Consider the following 27186-nt stretch of genomic DNA (forward strand, 5'->3'; position numbering starts at 1 on the left):
TCTTAGAAATGCCAATTCTTGGGGCACCTGGGTGGCTCAGTCGGTTAAGCGTCCGACTTCAGCTCAGGTCATGATCTTGCAGTTCGTGAGTTTGAGCCCCGTGTCGGGCTCTATGCTGACAGCTCAGAACCTGGAGCCTGCTCTTTTGATTCTGTGTCTCCCTCTCTGCCCCTCCCCCACTCACACTGTCTCTCTCCTTCAAAAATAAATAAACGTTAAAAAAAATTTTTAGGGGCGCCTGGGTGGCTCAGTCGGTTGAGCGTCTGACTTTGGCTCAGGTCATGATCTCACAGCTTGTGAGTTCGAGCCCCATGTCGGGCTCTGTGCTGACAGCTCAGAGCCTGGAGCCTGCTTCTGCTTCTGTGTCTCCCTCTCTCTCTGCCCCTAACCCACTCACATTCTGTCTCTGTCTCTCTCAAAAATAAATAAACATTAAAATTTTTTTTTTTTAAATAAAGAAATGCCAATTCTTAGGGGCACCTGGGTGGGTCATTCAGTTAACTGTCTGACTTCGGCTCAGGTCATGATCTCATGGTTCGTGAGCTGGAGGCCCGTGTTGGGCTCTGTGCTGACAAGTCAGAGCCTGGAGCCTGCTTCAGATTCTGTGTCTCCCTCTCTCTCTGCCCTTCCCCCGCTTGCACTGTGTCGCTCTCAAAAATAAGTAAACGTTAAAAAAAAGAGAGAGAAATGCCAATTCTCAGGTCCAAGCCCAGGGCTAAGGAATCAAATTCTGGGGGTAGGGCCCAGCAGCTTGTTTGACAAACCCTGCAGGTGATTCTGATCTGTGCACTTGAGAACCGCCACTCTCTTTTCTTTTTTTTTTTTTTTTTTTTTTTTTTTTTTTTTTTGAGAACTGCCATTCTAAATCCCCCAGTTCAGGTTGTGGACTTTATCTTTTCCCATCTGCAAATTCCTTTCCTTCAGAGGTCTGCGTTAGTGATTACACAGGTCTTTGTGAGAGGACCTGATGTCTGGCTCCCCTGACAGAGCAGAGCACAGGGGTCACTCATTATTTGCTCCTCACTCCTTCTAGCACCTACCCCCATGCCTGGCAGGTACCGAGAGCTTAGGAGATGGGGGTTGGGCGGATATTGACTCCAGGTGGTCATGGACTTCCCTGGGTGTGGGAGAGGGGAAGAGACTGGTCACTTTATAGATCTCAGACCCTAAAAGTGGCCAAGGGGAGGATGAGAAGCCTTAAGAAATTTGGGGAGGTCTCAGCCCTTGCAGAAAAGTGTGCTACTGAGAAGTCAGGGAAAGGGTAGCCAGAGCTTTTCCTCCCTCTTCCCCTCCCCACCCCTCCCTCCTGCACCCTAAGGTAGCCCTCAGCTGATTTGTATTGACCACTGCAGCAGGCCCTGTTTTAGGGGCTTTATGTATTTTATATCCTTTAATACAGAAAGCTTCTGAATTATATATCATTAACATTCCTATTTTACAGACAGGGAAACTGAAAACTCTGAGGTTCAGGTACTTGGCTGAAGTCAGGCAGGGAGGATTTGAACCTAGGCTATGTGACTGTTGCACTGCCCCTCCCCCTTCCCTATCAATGCTGAGAACACTCAGAACAGCAGGAGTGCATATCGGATTGTGGATCCGTGAGGTGGAGGCTCCAGTGTTATGAGACTTTCCCAAATTTTCAAGAGTAACCAAAAATGTAGATTTTTAATATACAGTCTCCCTGTTTCTCAATGATTATGTATTTAAAAACATTTTTAAAATATTTTTTAGAGAGAGAAAGACAGAGCGTGAGTGGGGGAGGGGCAGAGAGAGAGGGAGACATAGAATCTGAAGCAGGCTCCAGGCTCTCAGCACAGAGCCCCATGCGGGGCTCAAACTCACGAACCAGGAGATCACGACCTGAACTGAAGTCGGATGCTTAACCTGACTGAGCCACCCAGGCACCCCAAAATCATTATGTATTTTAAAAAACTCAGATGTTCCCAGAGACCAGATAAACGTGGGTGTCAGATGGCATTGGTAGCCAAATGAATGGCAACAGAGACAAACAGATACCCCAATGTGTGTATATGGTCTGACCTGGCTATGAACACTGTCCGAGCTGCTGTTTCTGCCATTTCTGGAATGGTCCACTTTAAACTCTAGGCCCGTCCTCTGTGAGACGTGATTGCACTAGGGGCAGACCCCTAATATTGACCTTTAGCTTCATGTGTCCCAGCCCTCGCATGGCCAGCACCCTATGGGTGAGGGCTGGGCTTGTCTGGTCACACTGTCCCCCTCCCACCCTGCATGCGGAAGGTGCTCACTAAATGCCTGCCGGTGGAAGGCATAGCACAAGCCCTTTCCCCTCTGAGCTCCCCCAACACCACACTGACTCCTCCCCATCCCATGCTCTGGGGGGTGGGGTGGCACGAGTGAGTTAAAAACCCGCAGCTGGGGGCCAAATGGGACGAAGCCCAAGCAGCTGCATGGCTACTGCTAGCCCTGTGAGTCCCCCTTCCTGCCCCTCGTGTAGCAGGGGACGGGGCTGGGGTGGCTGGGCTGGAGCTTGCTGTTCACCCTGATTTTTTTCTTTGGTCAGGTTGGAGAGGCTGAGGGTGGAATCCAAAACTGGGAGGAGAAGGAGGAGAAAGAGGAAGAGAAAGAGGGGGCAGTAGTGGCTGTCCTGATGGCTGAGGGGGCTCTGAATGCCCCTGGGGATCAGCTGTCCCAGAGGAGGAAGGAAGCCCAGGATGGGGGCCCCCAGGGGATCAAGTTGGAGTTACACCCGCTGCTGAACAGGTAAGGCAGGCTTTGTGGCCTTGCACCCGGCCTTGCTCTCTTGCCCCCACTCCCTCATCCAAGAAAGGTCAGAGCTAGCCTAAGACTTGGGCCCTGTTGGTTCTTCTGGCCTTAACCCATAGAGATTCTGGCTTCAATTCCCCCATCCTGTCCTAGCCTTTCAGGATCACTGACTCCAGTCACCGTGCAGAGGCCGTGCCTAACTCCCATCTCCTTATTTATACTTGAAGGGGTGGGACTTCCCTGCCAGCACCTGCTGCAGGTTCTGGGCCTGGGAGGGGCTCGCTGCTTCCTCCTGGCCTCTCCTATACCCAGGTGGGCTCTATGGTTCTTCAAGAATGACCGCAGCCGAGCCTGGCAGGACAACCTGCATCTGGTCACCAAGTTTGACACCGTGGAGGACTTTTGGGCGTGAGTGTCTGTTGCTTGTAGAGAAGGCCAGAGCCAGGGGGGTCCTTCCTAGACCCTACCCCTCCAGGGAGCTGTTTCCTACACCGCTTTCCAGCCCTCCCTGCGACCTCTCAGCATTTGCTGAGGGCTGGGGCTTGGTGGGTTCTGCTTGGGGGTGGGGGTCACTGGGACTAGGATCTAGGCCCCCCTGAAAACTTCTTGGGGCTTAGGGAAGAGAGTCTCAGGGGAGGAGCTGAGACGCCAGAACAGCATGGAAGCTTGTGTGTGTGTGTGTGTGTGTGTGTGTGTGTGTGTGTTGCGTCCATGAAATACAGCCAGATCAACACCAAACCATCCTGCACACCTGGAAGAGAGTCTGAGAGGCGGGAGGAGCCAGGAGTTAACCCTGACTCTGCCACTCCTTGGCTTTGTGACTCTGGACAAGTTCTTTCCCCTCTCTGAGCTGGTCTCAGCCACAAAGTGAGGATTAGGCTGCTTGATAGTGTCCATGGGTGAATCCCAAAAACACCCCCTGCCCCGGCACTGGGGCTCTAAAAGCCTCCTGAGGGGTTTGGATGGTCAGGGAAGGCTCCAGGGAGAAGGTGGGATTTGACGGTTTGGGTAAGTAGAGATAGAAGGGGGCAAGGGGTTGGTGAGAAGGGTGAGTGAGCAAAGGCTTGGAGGCCTGAAGGTGGGTGGAAAACAGTGGGGTCTGGTAAGAAGTTGGGGCAGTGAGGCAGGTTGGAACCAGGCCTTAAAAAGTCTGGACTTTCAGCCTGGATTGGGGCGGGGTGGGGGGCTCTCTCCAGGATGTACAGTCACATCCAGCTGGCCAGTAAGCTCTCTTCTGGCTGTGACTACGCCCTGTTCAAGGTAAGCTCTGCCCACCTGCCCCCTCAGGCCACAGGAGGGCTGATTCTCCTCAGCTCAGCTTCTGCATTCCTCCCTCATGGAGAGTTTGGGGGTGGGGTGCCACAGACAGCCTTCCTCAGAGCCAAGGTGGGACTTCCAATCTGAGGAAATGCTATATACAGAAGCTTGGGTAGAGTGTCAGACTAGAGCTGTACTTATAGGACATTTATGAGTCTGGAAGGGGAGAGGGGAGAAGGGGGAACCAAGAAGGAGCCCAGGTTTCTGGCCTGGCTCCTGAACTAGGCATATGCATCAGAATTGCCCGAGGACACTCCTCATCAGTGTCCAGGCCCATCCCTGGAAGTGCTGACCTAGCAGGTGTGTGCTGTGGGGCCCTGACATCAGTGTTTAAAGACTTCCCCAGGGGGTCTGTGCCCAGCCTGGGATGTCTGGTCTTCCACACACTAGGGTAGCCCCAGAGGCTTCCTTAATCAACCCTCCCCCTTTTGAACTCCTGCCTCAAGGAGCTCAGTTCAGTAAAAGAGACAAACATACACATATATATGACAAGGCTACAAAAGATGACCAGTGTTGAGGATCAGGGGATTGTGGGAGCTCATAGGAGGGTATGGGGGGTCGAGTGGCTGATGGTGGAAGCTGCCCATACAGAGGGAATGGAAGCAAGAGGGAACTTAGCCTACTGAGGCTTATTTAGGGGTCAGAGCAGCGCCTGGGAAGATGGTTGGGTCCCCACTTTGAAGAAAGGGAGGCAGTTGATTTGTCATTCCACCTCTTAGGATGGCATTGAGCCCATGTGGGAAGATAGCAGGAATAAGAGGGGTGGCCGCTGGCTGGTCAGTCTTGCCAAGCAGCAGCGTCACAGTGAGCTGGACCGCCTGTGGCTGGAGACCGTGAGTGGAGGTTGGGAGGGGAGGGAAGGAGGGGGAGGTCCCCAAGAGAAGAGGCTGGCTGGTGTGGTGGCACCATCAAGGATAGTGGGGCAGTCCCTGTAACTGAGGTGGAGGTCTCACCATCCTTCCTTTTGGCCCCAGCTGCTCTGTCTGATCGGGGAGAGCTTTGAGGAGCACAGCCGGGAGGTGTGTGGGGCTGTCATCAACATCCGAACCAAGGGAGACAAGATTGCTGTGTGGACCAGGGAGGCAGAGAACCAGGCGGGCGTGCTGCACATTGGGTGAGTGATATCTCTGGCACAGGGTCTCTTCCAGGGGAGAAGTTGAGGGTGGTGTGGCTTGGCCTGTGAGGGAGACCTCTGGAACTCTCCATGTCAGCTCCTCCTTTTTCCTTACCCATGTATATGAGGGTTTGGAATCCAGATTTCAAGCTGTTTCCAGCAGAACTCTTTTCTTTTGCGTAAAGAGTCCTATTTTGGGTTTCCACATGGGTAAGATGTCACAAGAGTGATGGTGGCTGGAACTAGGGTAGGACGTATGGGCAAAGGACCCAGGGTCCCAGGTGATCTCCAGCACTTGCTGCTATTTAATTTCCTCTCCTACTCCTCCCCCAGGCGTGTGTACAAAGAGCGCCTGGGCCTGTCCACGAAGATCGTCATTGGGTACCAGGCCCATGCAGACACTGCCACCAAGAGCAACTCCCTAGCCAAGAATAAGTTTGTGGTGTGATTCAGCTGCTTCTGAGCCTCTCACTCTGTGTGTGTGTGTGTGTGTGTGTGTGTGTGTGTGTGTGTGTGTGTGTGTGTGTGTAAGGGGATGCTGGGCTACAGTGCTGATGCTGGGTAGGACTAGGGGGTAGAGAACCAGGTTCTCACTTGTCCTGGAGTGAATATGAACATTGCTTAACATGAGTTGGGGCCTAGGCATAGATCTGTGGTCAGGGAGCCATCCTGAGGATGCAGAACAGGTGGAGGAAAGCCTTGAGTTTCCTTGTTTCACCTGGGGGTGGGCTGGGGTGAGTCACTGGGGAAAGGAGAGCTCAGATGAAGGTGGAAAGATGGCAAGAGAACCCTACAATCCAGCACTTACTCTCTCTGCACCCCTGAGAAAGAGGCTGGGTGACCTGAGGGCCAGACTCTTCTGATTTGGGGGAGCAGGCCCAAGACCACTGACACTCTGAGAGCAGGAGCTCAAGGACAGGAGGGGGATGGGCTTTCCTCTTTGTAATCACTCTACTTTAAACCTTTATGAATTGCCTTTCATCAGATTTATAGCCTTGGAGCCTCCCCAGTATCCTGTACCTTCCCTCAAGCAGCCGTGGGTGGGGCCTCGGAAGTGGGGTTGTAGATCAAAAGGGTTGGAGGCTTACAGGCAGAACCCCACTATCTCACAGACATGTGGTGAGCTAAGGACTGAGAGCCCTGTGTGTCTACTTGTCCTTTCCTCAGCTGTGGCCAGGGCTGTCTGGGCCTTGCCTGCCTCAGAGTCAGGCTGAATGGAGGCGGGTAGATAGATGACACAGGAGACAGGACAGTGGTGGTTAGGTTTGAGACGGATTAACTGGAAGGTGATGAAGTTTAAGCCCCTTTCTGTTCCTGCTCCAAATAAACACTCACTTCTGAATTATTAGAATTATTAGAATTATTTTTGAGGGTTCTAAAATTGAGTAAGATTTGGGCCCCCCAAAACCTTAATCTCCTGTCCTGCCTTGAGGGGCACGTGTGAGACCCCCTCCCCCCCCAGGGCCCAATCAGTGATCCATCTAGTATGGGGAGAGGGGTAAGATGGGAAGAGTCAGCGAGGTTTCAATGTCAGAGGGTCATTGAGCCAGGGGGTCGAGTATATGCCCCTGGCAAAACTGAAGTGTCGGGGAGCAGAGGCCGCGGCCCTCACAAGACCTAGATGTCATCAGGCCTGAGTTTGAGCCAATGTAGGCAGTTAATTTCCGTTGAGTGAAAAGTGCGTCTGCTTCGATTACACTGTAATAAAACGTCCTGTGTTTTAAAAACACGATCCATATCGCCATCCCCATCTGCTCATTAGAGCATCAGTTACTCTTCTCCAGGACTGAGTTCCAACAGCAAGGCTGGGTACGAAGTGGCGCTGGTACTGTGCCTGGTGGGGTGGGAGTAATGAGGATGTTTCGTACCTGCGACTTGCGGTGCCATCATCAAGCTTCTCAGGTCCGTAGGACGCTGGGGGGGGGGGGAGGGAGGAGGATAAGAGAACGCTGTCGGCGCTCGGGGCGGAGTCAGACCTAGAGGCGGGGTTCCGAGTCGGGCAGAGGGGCGGGGCCTGCCTGGGGCGGGGCCTGCCTGGGGCGGGGCCTGCCTGGGGCGGGGCCTGCCTGGGGCGGAACCTGCCTGGGGCGGAACCTGCCTGGGGCGGAACCTGTCTGGGGCGGAGCCCGGAGGTCACAGACTCAGGCCTAGAGGCGGGGCTCCGAGGGCACTGAGTAGGACGGAGGCGGAGTCAGGCCTAGAGGCGGCGGGGCTTTGAGGGAACTGAACGCGCTGGGAGCTAGGCGGTCGGGGCGCCGGGGGCGGTCCCTGCGGGGCGGGCGGGACCCGACCGGCTCTCTGTGTGGCCGCGGCCATGAAGCCGCAGCCGCCGGGCTAGGCCCCGGGCGGCTCTAGCCCAGGGCGGCCCGTGGAGGGCCGGGCCAGCCCCAGCTCCGGTCCCAGGCCGGCGGGCGACTGCTCACCATGCCGGGCAAGCACCAGCACTTCCAGGAACCCGAGGTCGGCTGCTGCGGGAAATACTTCCTGTTTGGCTTCAACATTGTCTTCTGGGTGAGAGCGGGGTGGGTTTGGGCCCCGTGCTGAATTCAGGTGGCGGGAGAAGGAGGTTCAAGCCCCTATTGCAGGGGCTGGGGGGAGGGAGGGGGACGGTCCCAAATCCTGAAGGCAGAGAGCGGTCTTTCCCCCCCATCTCCCCCCAGCCCCCATCTCTTTTTCCCACTCCACGCCCACTCCCAGGACCACTCCGGGGAACTACGGAGAGTCCCGGATTGCTGGAGGCGGGTCCCAGGCGCAGCCGGGGTAGGATGTGGGGGTGGAGTCTCCTGGTATCTTCCAGAGTCCAGGTGGAGAAAGGGGAAGGGTCCCAGGGATGCTCTTGGTGCCCCGTCGCCCATTCTCCCATCCAGCCTCACTGCTACTCTGGGGTGTGGGGTGTTCGCTGAACTCCACCCCTGTTTAGCCCACCGAGGGGAGTGTCTCCGCGAAGGGAAGGGCCGGATTCCCTCACCCAGCCTTAAGCTCCTTTGGGGGGGGGGGGAGCGGGGAAGGGGTGGTGTGTGGGTCTTGCTCCTCAGTGAGGAGGCTTGCAGGCTGGGGGAGGGCAATAGCTCTAGTCCTCTGCTGGGGGCAGGAGATCTGCCCTATTGAGACGTCCTGAGGTGGCCCTGGGGAACAGAATTCAACATTCTACAGCTGACAAAACCGAGGTTTCGCAGGCAGTTGCTGCCCCTGCCAGAGAAGGGAGCTTCAAGTGCCCTTCCCCGGGTGGCATCTGTGCCCCCAGGGCCCTGCCAAGTCATCTTCCCTTCTCCCTCCCCCATCCCGTCTCCAAGGCTGCTTGCTGCCTCTGCAGTCTCTGCTCCTGCTGCCTTGTGTTAAAATGCCGGGCCCATTCTGTCTTTCAGCAAGACTTTGGCACCACCCTCCACCCACGTGCTGCCCATGCAGTCGCCCCTGTGTGGTGGGCCTTCTGGTTCCAGCAATGCTCAGCTCTCCAGGGTGTGGGCAATGTGCAGAGAGTACTGGTGGGGAAGTCTGGAGGCCTGGGTGTAGCAAGCAGAGCTCTGAGACTGGGCAAGTCACTTCTCTCTGGACCTCAGCTTCCCTTCCTGGGAGTGGGGATAATGAAGCCTGCCCCTCAGGGTTGTTAGGCCCATTAAATAAATTCTAACTTGTATTCACACAGCTATTTTATTTATTATCTATATTTTATAGATGAGGGAACAGGCACAGAGATGTTAAGTCATTTAACCTAGAAGGACAGGGCCAGTAAGCACAGAGCCAAGAGGGCAGTGGGTAGAGGTGAGGCAGAGCATTGAGCATAGTGAGTCCCACCCCCCTCCCCCCAACCCCCCATGTCAAGGGGGACAGGCAAGAGAAACTCAGGCTCTTTGCAGGCACACCAAGTTTTGCAGGGGAGTGGGGGTGGGGAGCCAGAGCAGGAAAGGCTGGGCTGGTGCTTGAATTTTATGTTGAGGGCAATGTAGAGCAGTGAGGGTTTCAGCGCTGGATAATGGGTCTGCTTTGGCTTTTGTACTAGAGGCAGATCTGTCTGGCTGCATGGGGAGAGTGGGTGAGGGGCATGGGGCTTGGAAGTGGGAGACCTAGGAGGAGGGCTGGGTCACAGCTAGGGGCTGGGGAGTGGGAAGTGAGGAAGGCTCCAGGGGAAGTTAGGAGGCTGAATTGACAGGACCGGGACGCTTGGAGGGCCAAGAGGGTTTCAGGTTTGGGTCAAGGTGGCTGGAGGGAGGTGCCTATCATATAGGCCCCAAGATTTTTGTTTGTTTGTTTTAAAGGAAAGCAGACCCTGGTTGTTACCCTGCTGAGAACCTTCCCACAATTAATACAGTCCAGACTCCTCCCATGGCCTCCAGCACTCTCTGGAGTCTGGCCCTGCTGCCCTTCAGTTTATCCCTCGCACCACCAAACATGATCTTACCTCTGGACCTCTGCCAGTCCCTCCACCTGGAATTTCCTTCTCACTACACTTTTTTGCTATTTAGACCTCAGCTAAAATATCCCCATTTTCCCTAACTGAAGCATGCCTCCACAACCCCCAGTCACTCCCCACTGCATCACTGTTTGGTTTTCTTTAAAGGATCTGTTGGTATCTGAAATTACCTTGTTTGCTCACTGTGGATTTCTCCCACTGGAGTGTAAACTCCATGAGGGCAGAGAGCTCATTTGTTCTATTTTCTGATGTATTCCCAGCACACGGAACAGGGCCTGGGACTTGGAGGTGTTTGTAGCAGGCAGTTGGACATAGGAGTCTGGAGCCAGGGAGAGGTTTGGGTGGAGATCTGGGAGATGTCGGCATCTGATGGTGCGGATAATAAGTGTGGAGGAGGAAGAAAGCAGAAGGCTGAAGGTTAAACCTGGGGGGGGGGGGGGGGGCGGCCATGTGCATAGGGCAGGTGAAGCAGTGAATCCTGGGAGGGAGGCTGAGAAGGAGCAGAGAGAGGATTGGTGTTGGGTAACCAAGGAGGGGTTCAGAAAGGAGAAAGTAGTAGTCAGTCACCTGTCTAAAGGCCATGGGTGGGTCAAATGGGATGAGGCGGGAGAAGTGATGTTTGGTTTCACATTCCAGATCTAGTATAGAGGTGAGGGGAAGGAAAGCTATTTCCAGAGAAGAATACAGCAGTGGGAGGAGTGTGGGGTCAGAGAGAGGAAGGTGTTAAACTGGGTGATCATGGTGGAATTGACTGGAATTGGTGGGGGGAAGGGGAGGAGCCTATGAAAGCAGGTGGGTGGGGAAGGTCTGAAGAGGTGGGGTCACGGCCTTGTGCTGGCTGGGGCAGGAGGGACACTCTTCCTGTGAGATTGAACATCCGGGGAGCTGCCCAGTCTCAGGTTGATAGCCTTGACATCCAGGGCTCTTCCCAGTAAGGAACAGGCCGGATGGTGGGTTGTGCTTAGAAGGCCCAGGCAGAACTGTGGCCAGAAGTTTTCAAGGGCACAGCCACCAGCCCAGACTAGGGTCCCTCAGCTGGATCCTGCTCACATTGGGATTCCTTGTCATTCAGGGGTCTTTGCTTATGAGCTATGAAAACAGAAAATGGAGTAGGGCAACCATCACAGAGTTGGAGGGCAGTGGAATGGCCAGATTGGGAAGGAGCAGAAAGGAGGGTAGGAGCCCAGAACTCAGACAGGTCTGGTGGCAGGAGAGGCTCAGGACATAGCTGCTGCTGCTGCTGCTGCTTGGCAGGAGTATCCTGGCCATCCTCTGCTCCAGTTCTGAGTTCTGGGAAGGACTAAGGTGGGTTCCATCCTCCAGGCTGTGTTTTGTGGGGGAGAAACACTGGAATGTATTCTTGGAAAGGTAGAAAGGACCCTGGGCCCACCCCTCCTCCTCTCTCTCCTACTGGCTTCCTGAAGACCCTGAGTACTAGGGGAGAGGGGGCTCTGTCCGGGTGGGGAAGGATGCTGCTCCAACCCTCAGCTCTTTGATGCTGCTTCTGCAGGTGCTGGGAGCCCTGTTCCTGGCCATTGGCCTCTGGGCCTGGGGTGAGAAGGTAAGGTGGTGCAGTAGGGCGTGGGGCTGCCATGGGTTGAGGTGGTGGGAGGATCGGGCCGACCACTTGCCTTTGCTCCCCTGGCACAGGGCGTTCTCTCTAACATCTCAGCGCTGACAGATCTGGGAGGCCTCGACCCCGTATGGCTGTTTGTAGTGGTTGGAGGTGTCATGTCAGTACTGGGCTTTGCTGGCTGCATCGGGGCCCTCCGGGAGAACACCTTCCTGCTCAAGTTTGTGAGTACACCCTCACCTAGGCCCACTGGGGACCCCAACCTCCTCCCACATCTATGTAGTTAGTACTTAATAATGGGTAGTTTTATTATTACGTTATTATAACAGTAATCGTCAGAATTGTATGATCTATATAGAATTCTTTCTGCTATGACTGAAACCCAGGGGCCTAAGCATGAAAGGGTATTTATGGGCTCACTAGGGAAAGCCCAGGGGTGTGCTGGGTGTCAGCACATTTGGATCTAGGGGCCACCGCAATGTCACTTGGCCTGGTCTCTCTGTTTCTCTTCTCTGTCCCTCTAGTTGGCTCCATTCCCCAAGGGGTGGAAGGATGCCCACGAATGGGTGGGGACTAGCTTCATACTGCCCCTCTGGGAACCCCTACTAGAGGCTGAACCTCTCTCTTCCTAACCAGTCATCCAGTCTTTTTTTTTTTTTTTTTTTAAGTTTATTTTGAGAGAGAGAGTGCAGGCATGTGCGAGTGGAGGTGGGGAGGAGTGGGGGGAGGGAGAGAGACAGAAAGAAAGAGAAAGAAGAAAGAGAGAGAAAGAGGGAGGAAGGGAGAGATGGAAGGAAGGAAAGAATCCTAAGCAGGCTCCTTGCTGTCAGCGCGGAGCCTGAGGAGCCTGAGGAGCCTGAGATGGGTTTCATCTGACTGAGAGCAGGACCTGAGTAGAAATCAAGAATCAGAAGCAGTCACTTCTTTGCATCTCGTTGGTCCAGATTGGCTGTCTTTGGACCAATCCCCGTGGCCCTGGGAGAGGTAGCGCTCTGATTGGTGGGCTTCTCCTACAGGCCATGTCCTCTATCTGGGAATGGGGAAGGAGGTGGAGATGGCTCTGCCTGAGCCACAGGAACTAAATTAAAGGTTATGTGGAGGGTGGTTTTTCAACGAAAACAGGATGATTACCAGAGGAAGCAGAATAAGTGGGTTATAAGAGCAGTGCTGTCCTTCGCCATCATAAAACAATGTTAATGGGAGAAAAGGTGGGGACTCTCCACTTTCTTGGGTTGGGGTGGGGGTGGAGCTCTGCCCCGTGGCACCTGCAGGCCCTGCACCTCTGATCCCAACAATCTGTATGTCCCCCACCCCAGTTCTCCGTGTTCCTCGGCCTCATCTTCTTCCTGGAACTGGCAACAGGGATTCTGGCCTTCGTATTCAAGGACTGGATTCGAGACCAGCTCAATTTCTTCATCAACAACAATGTTAAGGCCTATCGGGACGACATTGACCTCCAGAACCTCATTGACTTTGCTCAGGAATATGTGAGTCCAGCACCAGCCTGGGCTACCTGCACGAGGCTCCTGCTGGGCAGATGTGTGAAAGAATAAGTCCCCGTGTGTGCTGGGACCATTCCTCCACCCATGCCCCGGGGGAAAAGAGCCAGGAGGCCCCTGTCTGAGGGGAAGCTAGTTTACGTGATCCCTGTAGGTCCCCATTATGCCTAGTTCTGCAAGGAGCCAGTGTTGGGGAACAGAGGCCAGAGACTCCAAACTGGCAGGTCGTAGGCCAAGGTTTACAACACACTTAAAGGAGAAAATTTGGTATAAAAATATAAATTTCCCCTTCTAATAAACTCTGGACCCATAGTCTTGGCTGCGGTTACATTGCTGCTATTCCCTTTGCTGGTATAGGAGCTCTCTGTTTGCCATTGTCTGCCACTCTTTATTTTATTATACCTGTTGGCCCTCTTCTCTCATTTTTATTGTTTGTTTGGCCTCTGGACATGTTAGAGTTTGAGACTTTCCCCCTCAACCAAAGCTCTGCTCTTAAACTCTATACTTAACCAATGTGAAGAAGCAGTCAGTGAACAGTTCACGAGATCCTAGACACCTCCCGCCTGCACCTCCTCATCCACTCACACCCACTTACACATAGTCTCACCCAGTCACATCCACTTCCACAGTTACATGCCTTCAGGGCCATCAACCCAAGAGACTGTTCCGGGATCCAGAGATGAACCAGAGCTGGTACCTCTTTGAGGACTTTTCAACTCAGGACAGAGCAGACATATAGTGAGGCAGTTAGGATGTGATTTATTTGTTCATTCAACACAGAATTGGTACAGGTTTATTGTGTGCCAGACCCTGGGAAGGTTGCTGGGAATTCAGTGGTGAAAAAAGCTGGGACTTGTCCTCATGGGGATGGCAGTCTGGGGCAAGAGACAGATGATAAGCAAAACAGACAAATGTACGTGTGTGCGTGCACGCGTGTATACAAAATTGTGAATAGTGGTAAAAGCTGAAATGAGGAAGGGTGGAGAAGAGGAAGGCCTTGGAGAAGAAGCAGGGTTGTGGAAAGAGGGGCAGATGTTCCCCAACAGGAACATCAGGCGCTGAGCAGAGCAAGAAGAGGCAGGCAGAGGCCAGGCTGTTTGCTGGGACCTGTGCACACAGAGCCGCTGGCCAGGCCTCACTCTCCCTGCTCTGCCCATAGGGGCCTATCTCTGTCTGCATTAAGCTGGTCCCTTGAGGGCTGGTTTCTGTGTTGGGTGGTCTAAGGCATGTGCTCCTGCCTCCCCTGACTCACGAGCTAGTTTCAGTGTAGCCTCACACTCACTATTGCCACGCCTAGGGAGGCAGTGCACGATATTCTGGGTAGAGGTGTTGGGGATACAGGTGCTGCCGTGGCATTTATGAAGTGTAAGGGTGTATGACGGTGACAGGGTTACCTTCTTGTCCCTGCAGAGAGGAAGAGAGAAAGTCTTCGCAAAATCTCTGGGGCAAGTGTGGGAAGACCTAGTACAGACATGGGGTTCAGTGGTACCTTCCCCCACAGGGCTTGGCCTGATACCCATTTCTCAGGGCACCCCTTCCCAGTACCCCCCTGCCCCCACCAACCTGGGCAGGAGCATAGTGATGCTCTGATGGGTCTGGGCTTAGGTCTGGCCTTTCTGTTGGGAGGGTGAGGAGGGGCCCACCTGCCCAGCTGCCCCTAGACCCCCTCGCAGCACAGCCCTGCCCTGTCTCCCTGTAGCCTGGGCCTGTCTCCAAACTGGATGGGGCTCCTGGGGTGGGCCTGGCTCACCTAGGGCTCTCCTCTTGCCCCTTAGTGGTCTTGCTGCGGAGCCCGAGGGCCTAATGATTGGAACCTCAATATCTATTTCAACTGCACTGACTTGAACCCGAGCCGGGAGCGCTGCGGGGTGCCCTTCTCCTGCTGCGTCCGGGACCCTGCGGTGAGTGGGATGTGGTGAGGAGGGGCAGGGGCATTGCTGTGCGCAGACCAAGTGTGGGAAAAATCCACCACAGGGCTTGCTGGGCTCAGCCCTGCTCTGGGGGCCTTGGGTGCCGGGGGTGGGAGTCATTTTACATGGGAGCACCCCTCCTACACTGAGGAGTTTGTGTCCGTGGGCAGCAGTGGGGCCTGCACCCCTTCAGCAAAACCTGTCTCTATGATTGTAGTGAGGCAGCTGCCACACCGCTGGGCCGGCCATGCTCGTGTGGTCGGGTGTGGGGCTTCTGACCCCTTGTATGGCTTTCTTCAGAGCAGAAACTTCTCCCAGTGACTCCTCTCCCAGCACAGTTCACTTGGGACACTGAGGGCCAGGATTCTTCCCATTCTTAGAAAACACGAGCAGGCAGGATTCCTAAATAGGAGGCAGCTCAGGCTGGCGTTTGTAGCCATGTGTCCTGGCACCAAGGAAAGAGGTGTGTGGGCCTCTGTGAGCCTTGTCTAGGAGTGGTGGGCATGGCGGAGTCCGTGGTTCCATCTGCTTCCCCTGAGAAGCAAGAACCACTCCAGTGCTGGGTGTCATGGGCCCCCGTGGGATATCCCCTCACCAACTCGCTTATTGGCCTATTTCTCCTCAGGAAGATGTCCTCAACACCCAGTGTGGCTACGATGTCCGGCTCAAGCTGGTGAGAGGGGTGGGGACAGAGTTGGGGGCATTGGGATGGAAAGGACAGCCTCCCATAAGCTCCTCTGTGAGGTCTCAGGAATTCTGTGGGGGAGGGGGTACTGAGTCCTAGGAACCATCCAGGCACCTAGAGCTTGGTACTTCCAAACATGGGGGCAGTGGACCCATGAGCACAGACACATGTGTGTTTGCTCGTTGCAGCTCTTTGTCGAGCACCCATTGGTGCTCACACCTGGCAGTGCCCTAGATGCTAGGGATTCATGGTCATGAGCTAGGTAGACAGAGCCCCTGTTCTCAAGGAGCTCCCACACTAGTAGAGGGAGAAAGACAGAAAGCTAATGGATAAATACATGTGAACAGTAGTGTGACAATTTCAACCAAGAGCTTGAATGCAAATAAAGTAAGGGAGGTTGATAGGATTGGGGCCGGGTGGTCAGGGAAGACCTCCTGAAGGAGGGGGCATCTGTTCTGAGATTCTGATGACCAGAAGGAATCTGTCATGCAAAGGCCCTGTGGTAGAGTTCCATCCAGGCAGCAGGTGCAAAGGTGTAAGGTGTTGGGGTGGAGACAAGCTTGGCAGTCTAGGCTGAGAGGAGGCCTGTGGGGGTGGGTGGGCCAAGCCCCTTGCCTGTGTGTCCCCAGGAGCTGGAGCAGCAGGGCTCCATCCACACCAAAGGCTGTGTGGGCCAGTTTGAGAAGTGGCTGCAGGACAACCTGATCGTTGTGGCTGGGGTCTTTGTGGGCATCGCCCTCCTCCAGGTACTGACTCAGCACAGCATGCCCCCCCCACACCCTTGCCCCACCGGCAGACTTTCCCTCACTTGCCTCTTTGTCCTACAGATCTTTGGTATCTGCCTGGCCCAGAACCTTGTGAGTGACATCAAGGCAGTGAAGGCCAACTGGTGAGGCTGCCACACTGGCCATGGCCACCTGCCTGGCCTACCCAGGGACCCGCCCCCCACCCCTTCCCCTGCCACTATACCCATGATGGGCAAGGCTATGGTATTTCCACTCCATAGGGAGCTTGAGTGTGTGTGCACTGTGCACCTGTAGAGAAAGCTGTGTGCCTGTGCCCGGGCTGCCTGTCCTGGAGCTGTGTGCATGGAGGGCAGGTGTGTGTGTGAGTGTGCACAGGGAGCCACCATTGCGGCTGTTGTTGGGTGGTCGGCTCTCCAGGGGACTAGGAATGGCCCAGCTAAGAGGGTCCAGGCCTGGTGGGGTGAGGTGGGGTGGAAGGGGCCCCCCGCCCAGGCTGAGACACACGTCTGTGTGCATGGCTATTAGGGCAGGCTTGGGGCCTGCTGTTGCTGGGGACACAGCCTCGTGCAGCCTCAGAGCTGTCTTCTCTACTAGCTGTGACCTTGACCCTGCCAGAAGCCCCCTTTGGCCTCCATGTCTCAGACTTTAAAATGGGTCCAAGAATTTTTTCTCCCTTGCTTGCCTCTCAGGATCAAACATGATGATGGCTACAAACTACTCAAATAAACAAAACCTTGAAAACCACTGGCTTACGCCCACCATCTCGAAGGTTCTGTCAGCGGCAGGGCCTCAGTAGTACTCTCCACCTGGGGCCCCGGCCCGGATGCACCCTGCCAGCGTGTTTTCTTGGCCTAGGCAGCGTATACAATTGAGCCAACCTTTAAAACTTGGTGTATTTCACATAAAAGTCCAGCTCCCCGGCATCTTGTGAAGAATGGCCATCTGGCCACAACGGCTCTTCAGTGGCATCATCTCCTGGGACATATGCTTCCTGTTCTCTGCCTGGCGTGTTCTGCTCACCTAAGTGCCCTGCCTGACCCTGTAGGCTGGGAGTTAGCCTCCCCCACCTCTGCAGGGTTTTCCCCTGCAAATGCTGCGAGGCTGCTGTGGGCCAAGCCCGGATTGAAGCATGGGAGTGAGAATGGGGAGGCTGGAGCCTGCCCCGAAGAGGCCACCGCCTGGGAGGGGTCTGGTCCTCCTGGGGACTAACATGGGTGCCAGGCATGCCCAGGAGAGGGGCTGAGGGGTGGGATGGAGATCGGGAAGGTTTTGGGAAGGAGTAGCTGGAAGCCTGAGCTTGGCACCCATGGGGATAGGGGGAGCCAGGTTTGGGGGCCATTGATGGTTTTGACTCCTAGGCTCCCTTGGAATCCAGTTCAAAAATCTTCCTGGTGGCCTGCAGAGCTGCTTCATGGCCACCAGAGTGCGCATCAGCACAGCATTACCTGCGTCCAGCTTTCCTAGGGCAACCTCATCCAAGGTACAGCCCTGTGCCTGGTGTGTCTACCCTGCTTACTAGCTCTTTGGGGTTCAGGGAATTTATAGACTTCTAAAGGAGTAAAATGGCTCAGATTTGGGAAGTCTGGCTGCTGCTTTCAGATCTGCACAAAGGGGGTATATGGAGTGACTGTCCATCCCCCTGCATTTGTGGATGAAAGGAGAGGTTTGGGCTAGTTCATAGATCTCTAACTTAGATGCCCTCAGGGCCAGGTGGGTTATAAAAATAAATAAAGTGGGCCTTTGCGTTGTGAGGCCTTTGTAGTGCAACTTTGATTTTTCCCACTATTACTGGAGATGGGACACAGAGACTGCTTTGTAATGAGAAATATTTGCATGATTGAGTCGCTAATGGCAACTGGCTTTGAGTTACAATGGGTGTGGTGGGGACTGTGGCAAAGCACAGTTTCCCACCTGAAATTCGTGGCTGTCATTCAGCTGTAGCTAATTACTGTAAAGTGGGAATGTGGGTCTAATGTGAGACATCTGGAGAAGCCAAAGAGCCAGAGTTTTATGTGAAATATCTTAATTTTTAAGTTGTTGGCAACTAATGAAAAAACGTTTTGAACGCTGCTAGCCAAATAAAAGGTGTGGGGGCCAGCTTTGGGCCCTGTGCCACTGTGGATCCCTCTGGAGCAGTCACCCGTGGGTCTCTGGCCGCTCTGCGATTCAGGCCTTCTGGGAGCTGCTGCAGGTGGGCGGGGTGTGGGTCATGTGCCCAGCACTGTGGCTCCCAGATGCAGGCTGGACTGTGTCCTCAGGCCTCCGAAAGACACAGGTGGCGGGTGGTTTATACATGCTACAATAAATGCAGCTCACAATATTGTGCGTGTGTCTTGTGGTCTCTGATTTTAAATGTTTTCATTTTCTTTTTCCCTCAAACCTCGCAACACCTTGTGAGGTGGAGAGTCCTTTCCGGATGAGGAAACTGGCTCAGGGGAACGAGTTGCCCAGAGCACACAGCCGGGAAGAGGCACCCAGGTCTGACCCCTCTTGGTGTTGCACTGCACCAGTCCTGCCCTTCTGCCAAGTCTAGGTGAAACCTGCACACTTGAAATGCCAACTAGTGAGGGGCAGTAACCTATCACTCCCCAAGTGTGAGCTGAGCATCTGCTTAGGGGTGGGGAAGTAGAGCAGAAAAGGTCAAGGTCCTGGCCCTTGTGCTGCATTCTTGTGCAGGAGACACAAACACAAGTAGGCACATAAACATTCATGCTAGTAGTATACGCTATGAAGAGAGTGATGGCTAGACAGTGACAGTTGGGTGCCTGGGAGAAGGGACCCCTTAATGGGCTGGTGGGAGGGGCTGCCATCTCTGGGAAGCTCCAGGGGAATGGTGTTCTAGGTTTTGGTACCAGTTTCCCTAGAGGTCCTGAAGCTGGGGTGGGCTTGGCATGAAGGAGCCTGGGGTGCTGAAGAGGTGGGGGTGGTTGAGAGGCAGAGGGAAGTGGTAGAACCAGAATATATTTGGCAATGGGACTGATGAGATGGGATAGGTATGACTGGTAGGAGTGGCTGTGACTCTGGCTGGGGACCCAGAATTCTCCAAAGCTCAGTTTTGCTATATGATACCCATCTGTCCATCTTCCATTCACCATTCACCCACTTACCCACCCACCCACCCACCCACCAATCCATCCACCATCTATCCACCTATCCACTCATCCACCCACCCATCCATCCATCCATCTATCCACTGCCCCCATCCACCACCATCCACTCAGGCCCTGGCTGGAGGCTGGGGTTACCAAGACAGCTCAAACTTGCCCTTGTCCTGGAGCCCGCAGTCTCTTGGCAGAGACAGATGGAACAATTGCTAATGGCATAATGTGTATGTGGTGACAGCACTTCATGCTGGTTAGAGACATGTTTCCTGTCCCCAAAGTGGAAGCTGAAGCAGTTCTTTTCCTTGTGCTGAGGAGTCCCTACCTAGAAGGGGATCTGTCCAGATGTGTAGAAAACACAAGGAAGCTTATAAGGCCACCCCTGCCCATCCCTCTAGGTGGGTCCCTAGGCCATGGGAACCAAGGGCACCCACCCTCTGTCAGGGAGGAGTGCACGTTAGTGACGACAAAGGTGGCCATCTACTTGCAGCCTGGGAGCCTCACATAGCCCTGGGCCTGCATTGTCTAACCGGAGGAATGCTGCTGGCAGCCTCTGGCATCAGCTTGGTGGGAGGGCATTCTGTGACATCCGTCTACTCCAGAGTGGGGAACTGGAAAGCAAAGAGAGATCCTGGACTGGTGAATTCTTGTTGAGGAGGTCAGACGGGCTAAGGAGGCTGGGGTAGGGTTTCCTTTCAGAAGATGGCCAGTGAGGCTAAGGTAGTGCGTACCTTGGAGGGAGCCACTCCCAGTGATCACCAGAGGGCACCAGAGCACAGTCCATGAGTACAGCAGAATCAGCTGGGGACAGGGAGGGGCTGCAGGTGTGGGCGTCATCGCAGGGGAGGCCCCTGTGGCTGAGCAAGTCCATTCCATGGTTCCAGAGACCTGGAGGTGACCCTGTCGGTGCTAAATCCAGGCATTGCCACCATCTGGACTCTTCTCCAAGGACTCAGAGCCAATGACATTGCCTGAGCCCACCTTTAGGCCCCTGCACGCTGTGTGTGTGTGTGGGGGGGGGGGGGGGTCGCTTCCTCTAGGAGGTCCAGGCAACATGTTCCAACACATATATCTCCATTCACTCATTCAATCAGATTTACTGAGCACCTACGATATGTCAGACACTGTAGGACAAGGATACATAAGGAACAAAATGAAGATCTCCCCACCCTGTGGTGCTCACAGTCCAGGCCAGGGGTCGGCAGTCTTTGTCCACAAAGGGCCAAATAGTAAACATTTTAAGCTTTCAGGGCATACAACCATCACTCAACTCTGCTTTATGGTAGAAAGGAGCTCTTGGGGCACCTGGGTGGCTCAGTCGGTTGAGGGTCCGACTTTGGCTCAGGTCATGATCTTGCAGTTCGTGAGGTCGAGCCCTGCCTCGGACTCTGTGCTGACCACTCAGATCCTGGAGCCTGCTTCAGATTCTGTGTCTCCCTCTCTCTCTGCCTCTTCTCCGCTCATGCTCTATCTCTGTCTCTCAAAAATGAATAAACATTAAAAAAAAAATTTTTTTTTTAAAGAAAGGAGCTCTTAACAAAACAAACAAATGGGCATGGCAGTGATCTAATAACATTTCCTGGACACTGAAATTTGAATTTCATATAATTTCCATGTCTCACAAAATATTATCCCTCTTTTGATAATCAACCATTAAAAAACATAAAACCATTCTTAGCTCTGGAGCTACATGAAAACAGGCAGTGGGCAGGGCTCTTTCCCTGGGCTAGAGCTGCCCACCCCACCTAGGAAGGAAGAAAATACCACACAGTGAGCGTTGAATGAGGCACTCGCAGGGGAGGAGGTGTGTGAGTGCTATGGGAATATCAGAGAGAGTAGGCGGCCTTGGGGGTGTGGGGTTTGGGGGTGGGCCTTGGTATTAAATGGGGTGGTCAAAGAGTGGTCTTGCTTTCTATGAAAAAGCAAGATGGAGCAAAGACTTTTAATTTTAAATTATTTTGATAGCATAGGTAAAATAGGAACACAATCTACTTTAGAAAATGGATGAAACTAAAACTAAATTACTGCCCCATTCCATTCCTCTCCCGCGCCTTTCTCCCTTGTCATCACAGCTGTGAACTATAGATCCTTCCGGACATTTTTACATTTTCAAAATCTCGCACTCATATTCCATACACAGGGAAAAGGTTCGGTATCATTGTGTGTGTGTTTGAAGCGGCAGGATACTGCCCCTGTCTTGCTGCAGCTTGCTTTTCCAACCCCCACAATGTGTTTTGGGTTTTTTTTTGTTTTTTTTTTTAATTTTATTTATTTATTTATTTTGGGACAGAGAGAGACAGAGCATGAACGGGGGAGGGGCGGAGAGAGAGGGAGACACAGAATCGGAAACAGGCTCCAGGCTCCGAGCCATCAGCCCAGAGCCTGACGCGGGGCTCGAACTCACGGACCGCGAGATCGTGACCTGAGCTGAAGTCGGACGCTTAACCGACTGCGCCACCCAGGCGTCCCCCCACAATGTGTTTTGAAGACTTAGTCATGTCTGTGCGTGTAAAGCTGCTTCATTCCATGTAACTGTAGGGGTGTTTCCCTGAGTGACTGCTGGGGTGTTTCCCTGCAGGGGCAAGCCATGTTTTGCCTCCCTGTCCCTCACCTGATGGATGGTGATAATCAAGCTGTTCCCACTTGGGCTCCACTCCCAGGCTCTGGTTAGAGGCGAAGCCAAGCCCTCTCTCCTGGGGTTTAGGCTGGAGTGGCCACTGATTCACTGGACGAGAGGACAGGGCTACAGAGAAGGGTGGCCTCAAGTCAGGGCTGATGGCAGAGTTGACCCCAGCAGGTCCCTTCCTGGGGCTGGGGCCTCATTTCTGCTCCTCAGCCCAGGCATTAGCCTGATGGGCGGAGTTTTGCATCTGGGGGCCTGGAACTCAGCCCATCCGAGGTGTGAAAGACACAATTAGCCCCTTGGCAGTGTTGCCTTGGTAATGCCTACCTGGTCCCCTGCGCAGCTACACAGACAGATGGGGACATCAGTAACCTGTATACAGAGGGGCCTCTGCTGTGGCCCAAAGCTCTAGTCCCTGGCAGAGGCTTAGGTGCCTGGGAGCCTGGAGACACCTGGACACCTGGGTCCTGCCTCCAGGAATGATCCTCTGGAAATCAGCTCTCAGCTCTGCCTCCTGATCAGGTCAAACTGTCCCCCGGCTGCTCCAGCATGCCCCCGGCTCCCACTGTGGGAGTCTCCGGGGAATCATGCCTGGGGAGAGGGGGTTCTGGGCAGGGGGGCCACATGGAATGTGGTGGTTTGCCTGCCAGCCAACATTTGCAGGTACTTGTGTGTGCCTGGCCATGCTGCTGGGTGCCCCGAACTTGGCAACAGCTCCAACACTATTTCTGTCCTGAGGGGGCTCAGGGTCCAGTGGGAGATTCAGGCAGGTGAGTCACCAGTCTTGACAAGTGATTTATGTGTTTGAATAGGTGGTGCAGGCATGTGGTTAAAAACTGCAAATGGCGGGGCGCCTGGGTGGCTCAGTCGGTTAAGCGTCCGACTTCAGCTCAGGTCACGATCTCGCAGTCTGTGAGTTTGAGCCCCGCATCAGGCTCTGGGCTGATGGCTCAGAGCCTGGAGCCTGCTTCCGATTCTGTGTCTCCCTCTCTCTCTGCCCCTCCCCCATTCATGCTCTGTCTCTCTCTGTCTCAAAAATAAATAAAACGTTAAAAAAAAAAATTAAAAAAAAAACAAACGCAAATGGCATGGAAGGATATGTGCAAATCCCTTCTGGCCCCTGTCTCCTGGTCACCTTCTCCTCCCCGGAAGCAGCCACTATTGTTAGTCCCCTGCCAGCCTAGTCCTCCCAGAGATGGTCTATGCATTCAAAAGCAGATCTCCTCAAGAAACAAAGCAAGCCCAAACCCAATCCACATACTGCGCGACTGGCGCCTCTAACAGAATCTTCTGTCTGCCTTTTTCACTGACCAGCATTTCTGGGAGATAATTACATATCAGTATGTATAGATCCACCCAATTCTTTTCAACAATAGCAAACCGATAATAATGGTGAGAACTTACACTTAGTATGTGCTAGATGCTCCTCTAAGCACTTTATTTATATTAACTGATCTACTTCCCCAAACAGCCTGGAGATGGGCACTCTGCTTATCTCACTCCACGGGCGAGGAGGCCGGGATGCCCCACTGTGTGATGAGGCCTCATGGACTTTCTCGGCCACTCCTGATGGACATGCAGGATGTTTCCAGGCAGCGAACACTCTTGTACTTTTGTCTTTGCGCAGTTATATCTCAGAGGATAAGTGCCTGGAAGCGAATGGCCTGGGTTAAAGGGCATGTGCATTTTTAATTTAAATAGCTATTGCCAAATTGCCCTCTGAAGTGATCACACCCATTTACATAAAGCCGCACCTGCCCCTCCCGCTCCCAGCAGCCAGGGCCAGCGCCGCCTTTATCCAGCTCTTCTATCTTTGCCAATCTGATAGAAGGAAATGATCTCTCCTTGTGGTTTTCCTTTGCATTGCTCTTACAAGAGGTCAAGCGTCTTTTCATACAGAACAGCACCATCTGGCATAGCCAGAATTGAGCAGTGCAAGGTCTAAAAGAGGCCTGGAAGCCAAGAGGGGGTGATTTTTCTGTTGGGGGTGAGTTTGGAGACAGAGATCTCTGAACTGGTCCTTGGGGTGTGCGGCAGACACAGGGAGGGCACCTTTGGCATAGGGAGGGCCTGAGCGAAGACTCAGGGGGCGTCTTATTTGTCCAGGTCTGAGGATGCCCCTCTTCTCAGCAGAGTCACCCTGCTTTCTGAGTCCCTAATCCCCAGCCAGGCTGTTTCCTCTTCTCCCTCACACAGCTTGAGCTAAAGCTTGGTGCCTGGGGTCCCTGCCCCACCGGGGGCTTCTTGTAGGATCTCTAGAGGGAGCTTCCCTCCCCACCCCACCATGCCTTTAGTGAGGTAGCTGGCCTAGGCTGCCTCCCCTGCCCCTCCCACCCATCTCTGCCTCCAGCTGGTCGGCCCGGTGAGCGTACATCCTCATTAGCACGGTTCAGTGGCCAGCACTGGTAATTGATCTCCCTCCGGCCCAGTGTGGACGGCGGCTAATGGGGATGAATGTGGCAGGAGGTGCCGCCAAGGGACGCTCACCCGGAGGCCTGCAAGGGGTGGAGAGGTGGGCAGGAGATGGAGATGCCTGGAGCAGGCCTGTGATTCAGATGGGGAATCTGCAGGTGTCTCTGCCCACCCACCAAGGCTGCCATCTGGCCTTCAACCCGGGCACTGGGGCAAGATGAACTCACAGGTGGGCAGAGGGGCTCTCAAATTTAGCTGCTTGCTGGGGTAGGCCAGTCTAGGAGGCAGGACTGGAGTTCTGGGATGGCATCCCAGGAAGGCATTGGGGCCCTAAGGTAAAGTAGGCAGTGTCCTCAATTAGTCATGTCTGGGGGAGGGAGAGAGACATTCCAAAGCAGGACCAGGCAGCCATGGGGCCTACTGGAAACAAGGATTCCATTGCATAATCAATACACAAATCTTTATTAAGTGCTTACTGTATGCCAGGCTCTGGGTAGGGGCAAGGGGACCAAAACAATCAAGACCTTCTTCGTGGGTGGCGGGGGCGGGGGAGGGGGTGATAGAGAGTAACTAGGAAAATAAAAACTTAAGATGGTAATAAGCGAGGACAAGCGCTCAGAAATAAACAGGGTTATGTGATACAGTGACTGAATGAGGTGGCCCTTTAGGAAGAGCCTGAGGAGGCCTCCCTGAGGAAGCAACATGTGAACTGAGACCTGAACAATGAGAAGGAAAAGCGTTCCAGGCAAAGGAAATAGGCAGTGTGAAGGTCCTAAGGTGGGAGCAAACTTGGGATGTTTGAGGAATAAGAAAGGGCCAGTGTGGCTGGCTCAGTTGGTAGAGCATGTGACTCTTGATCTTGGGGTCATGAGTTCAAGCCCCATATTGGGAGTAGAGATTACATACAAATTAAAAAAAAAAAAATTTTTTTTTAATGTTTTTTAAAAGAAGAGACCAGTGTGGTTGGAGTGTGGCCCATGAGCAGGAGATGAGCTGAGAAACTGGTGGCAATAAAGGCAAGGAGGGTCATAGTCAAGACCAGAAGCCGAGCTGCCAGGTCTACGGGGTCATGGTGGGTCGGACCCCTTTCCCGAGGTGGTGTGGGCCATACACCAGTGCTGCCTGGGTCTGCTGGGCTGGAGGGTTCTGGGAAAGCCAGGCTTGGGAAGAGTCTTGCCACTCCCTGGTCACTGTGCCTGCAGACTTCAGGGGGATAAGGGGAACTCCCAGAGATGTCCAGGCCAAACTTGGCCTGGTTTAGAGGAGACACAGAGACCTCCTTGGCCGTTTTAAGAGAAGGTGTCCAGGGCCTGCTACCTGCACATCACAGTGGCATCCTGTATTCTCTAACTTCTGGCTGACTTGAGAGGAAACTCAAACTCAAAAGTCCCCCAGGACTGAACAAATCTATTAATGAACATTAATGTTATAGGATAAAGCTTAACACCGAAGCAAGTTGGAGTTAGCCTGGCAGGCAAGCAGGAGCACTCTAGAATTCTTATAGGGTTTTAGACATAAAACCCATGTATGTGTTTTATGGACAACTTAAGCAACTTCCAAGGGTAATCTTGACTGTTCTCTTGATTTTTGCCATATGTGCTGACTTCATTGTCAAGTGCCCAAGCTGCCATTCTTGCAGGGCTAAGGTGGGTCCTGGACCCACAGTGGGCAGGCATTTGCCAACCAGAAGAGGCATCTCACATAAAAGGATCACTCCAGACTAGTCCCCATTCTCTTAAGGCATGTTCACACCACCATATTATTATTACTATTAGTATTATTATTATTTTAAGTAAGCTCCATGCCCAGCATGGAACCCAATGCGCTGCTTGAATTCATGAACCAGGGATCAAGACCTGAGCTGAGATCAAGAGTCAGATGCTTAACCACTGAGACACCCACGCGCCCCACACCACCATATTCTTGCTTAGATTGTCCTCCTTGACCCACAGTGCCATCCGCACTCTGATGCTGGTCAGTTTCTTCATATCCATGAAGGACCTACTCAAATGTTCCTTTGTTTCCCTGGTTGTCCCTGGTCCTCTTTATCCCCCTCCTGTAGGTTCCTTTCTATTGTCTATTAGGGCTCAATATAGTAAAACTTTTTGATTATACATCCTAGTAAAATGTGATTCATAAAGTATTTGATAAATTTCAACATTAATGTATGATTAAAAAAACACACAATTTTTTAGCAACTAGGAAAAAAAAGTTCTTTAACCCAATAAAGGGCATCTACCGGACATGTGGAACAAACTTTATACTTAATGTTGAAACATTAGTAGCACGAATAGGACAAAGATGTTATCAGTGCTGTCATTCAGCATTGTACTGAAACACTAAATGATGCACTAACACAAGAAAATAAATAAGTATATAGATTAGAAGGGAAGAGACAAGGGCAAAAACCACCTCTTCCATCATGTTTCCAATGAAGCAGATACTTAATAAATGTTTGTTAAATTGAAGAAAAATTCAGTGTGTTCTCAAAGAAGTTTCTTGAAAAGGGGACAAAACGAATCCTCTATTAGCAAGAGCCCAAGAAAATTCACTGATGCTCAGGAGATTCCATGATCATGTCCTCCAAAAAGATAGTAACACAATATTTCCCTAAGGCCAGAACTGAATGACAGAGCTCTTGGCATGCCAGGAAAGGACTTAGTTTTCAAAATAATTGGTATTGGTTTCAAAACAGGGACAAGATGCTTAGGTCACTGGAATCTCTGTGGCAAAAGAAGCAAAGGGCACCTGGTTTCTGCATGAGGAGCAGGGAGCTGGGGCAGCAAAGCCGGTCAATTACTTCTAGTCAGAGGAAGTTGCAGGGATAAGGGGTGTGGAACCCAGGAACTCTTTCTGCTCTTTGTCCTGGGACAACTAAAGTCAAAATATCCTGCCTTTTTTTCCATGGGGTTCTAGAATATTGAGTTGAATTCCAACTTTCCATCTATTCCCTGCCATGTCTGGGTTCTTGGTGTATCTATGAAGTCAGCTCAGGAAAAGTAGCTCTGGCTCAAAGCAAACTGGGTGTTGGGCATCTGCTGCTTCTGCCT

At 53.1% G+C, this 27186-nt stretch overlaps 2 protein-coding genes across 4 annotated transcripts; both read left to right on the forward strand.

Moving 5' to 3' along the window:
• The first annotated feature begins 2186 nt into the window (after positions 1 to 2186).
• On the forward strand, positions 2187 to 5971 carry EIF4E1B (eukaryotic translation initiation factor 4E family member 1B). Its single transcript, XM_040492908.1, has 7 exons — positions 2187 to 2204; positions 2480 to 2742; positions 3058 to 3153; positions 3942 to 4005; positions 4782 to 4895; positions 5037 to 5176; positions 5510 to 5971. The coding sequence occupies exons 1-7, from the start codon at positions 2187 to 2189 to the stop codon at positions 5622 to 5624; spliced, it is 810 nt and encodes a 269-aa protein (XP_040348842.1). The 3' UTR covers positions 5625 to 5971.
• Positions 5972 to 7431: 1460 nt separating this feature from the next.
• Positions 7432 to 18323, forward strand: TSPAN17 (tetraspanin 17). Of its 3 annotated transcripts, XM_040445960.1 has the most exons (9): positions 7433 to 7687; positions 11098 to 11148; positions 11238 to 11384; positions 12477 to 12647; positions 14435 to 14560; positions 15195 to 15242; positions 15884 to 16000; positions 16082 to 16143; positions 16690 to 18323. In XM_040445960.1, exons 1-9 carry the CDS (start codon positions 7601 to 7603, stop codon positions 16724 to 16726), a joined length of 846 nt encoding a protein of 281 aa, XP_040301894.1. In that variant the 5' UTR covers positions 7433 to 7600; the 3' UTR covers positions 16727 to 18323. The 3 variants fall into 3 exon arrangements, with proteins under 3 accessions (XP_040301913.1, XP_040301904.1, XP_040301894.1); XM_040445979.1 differs by lacking the exon at positions 15884 to 16000 and having other exon boundaries at positions 7432 to 7687; XM_040445970.1 differs by lacking the exon at positions 11098 to 11148 and having other exon boundaries at positions 7432 to 7687.
• The last annotated feature ends 8863 nt before the right edge of the window (positions 18324 to 27186 follow it).

Source organism: Herpailurus yagouaroundi, unplaced genomic scaffold (assembly GCF_014898765.1).
Source record: "Herpailurus yagouaroundi ecotype Mexico unplaced genomic scaffold, PumYag 29, whole genome shotgun sequence".
NCBI classification, from domain to species: Eukaryota; Metazoa; Chordata; class Mammalia; order Carnivora; family Felidae; genus Herpailurus; species Herpailurus yagouaroundi.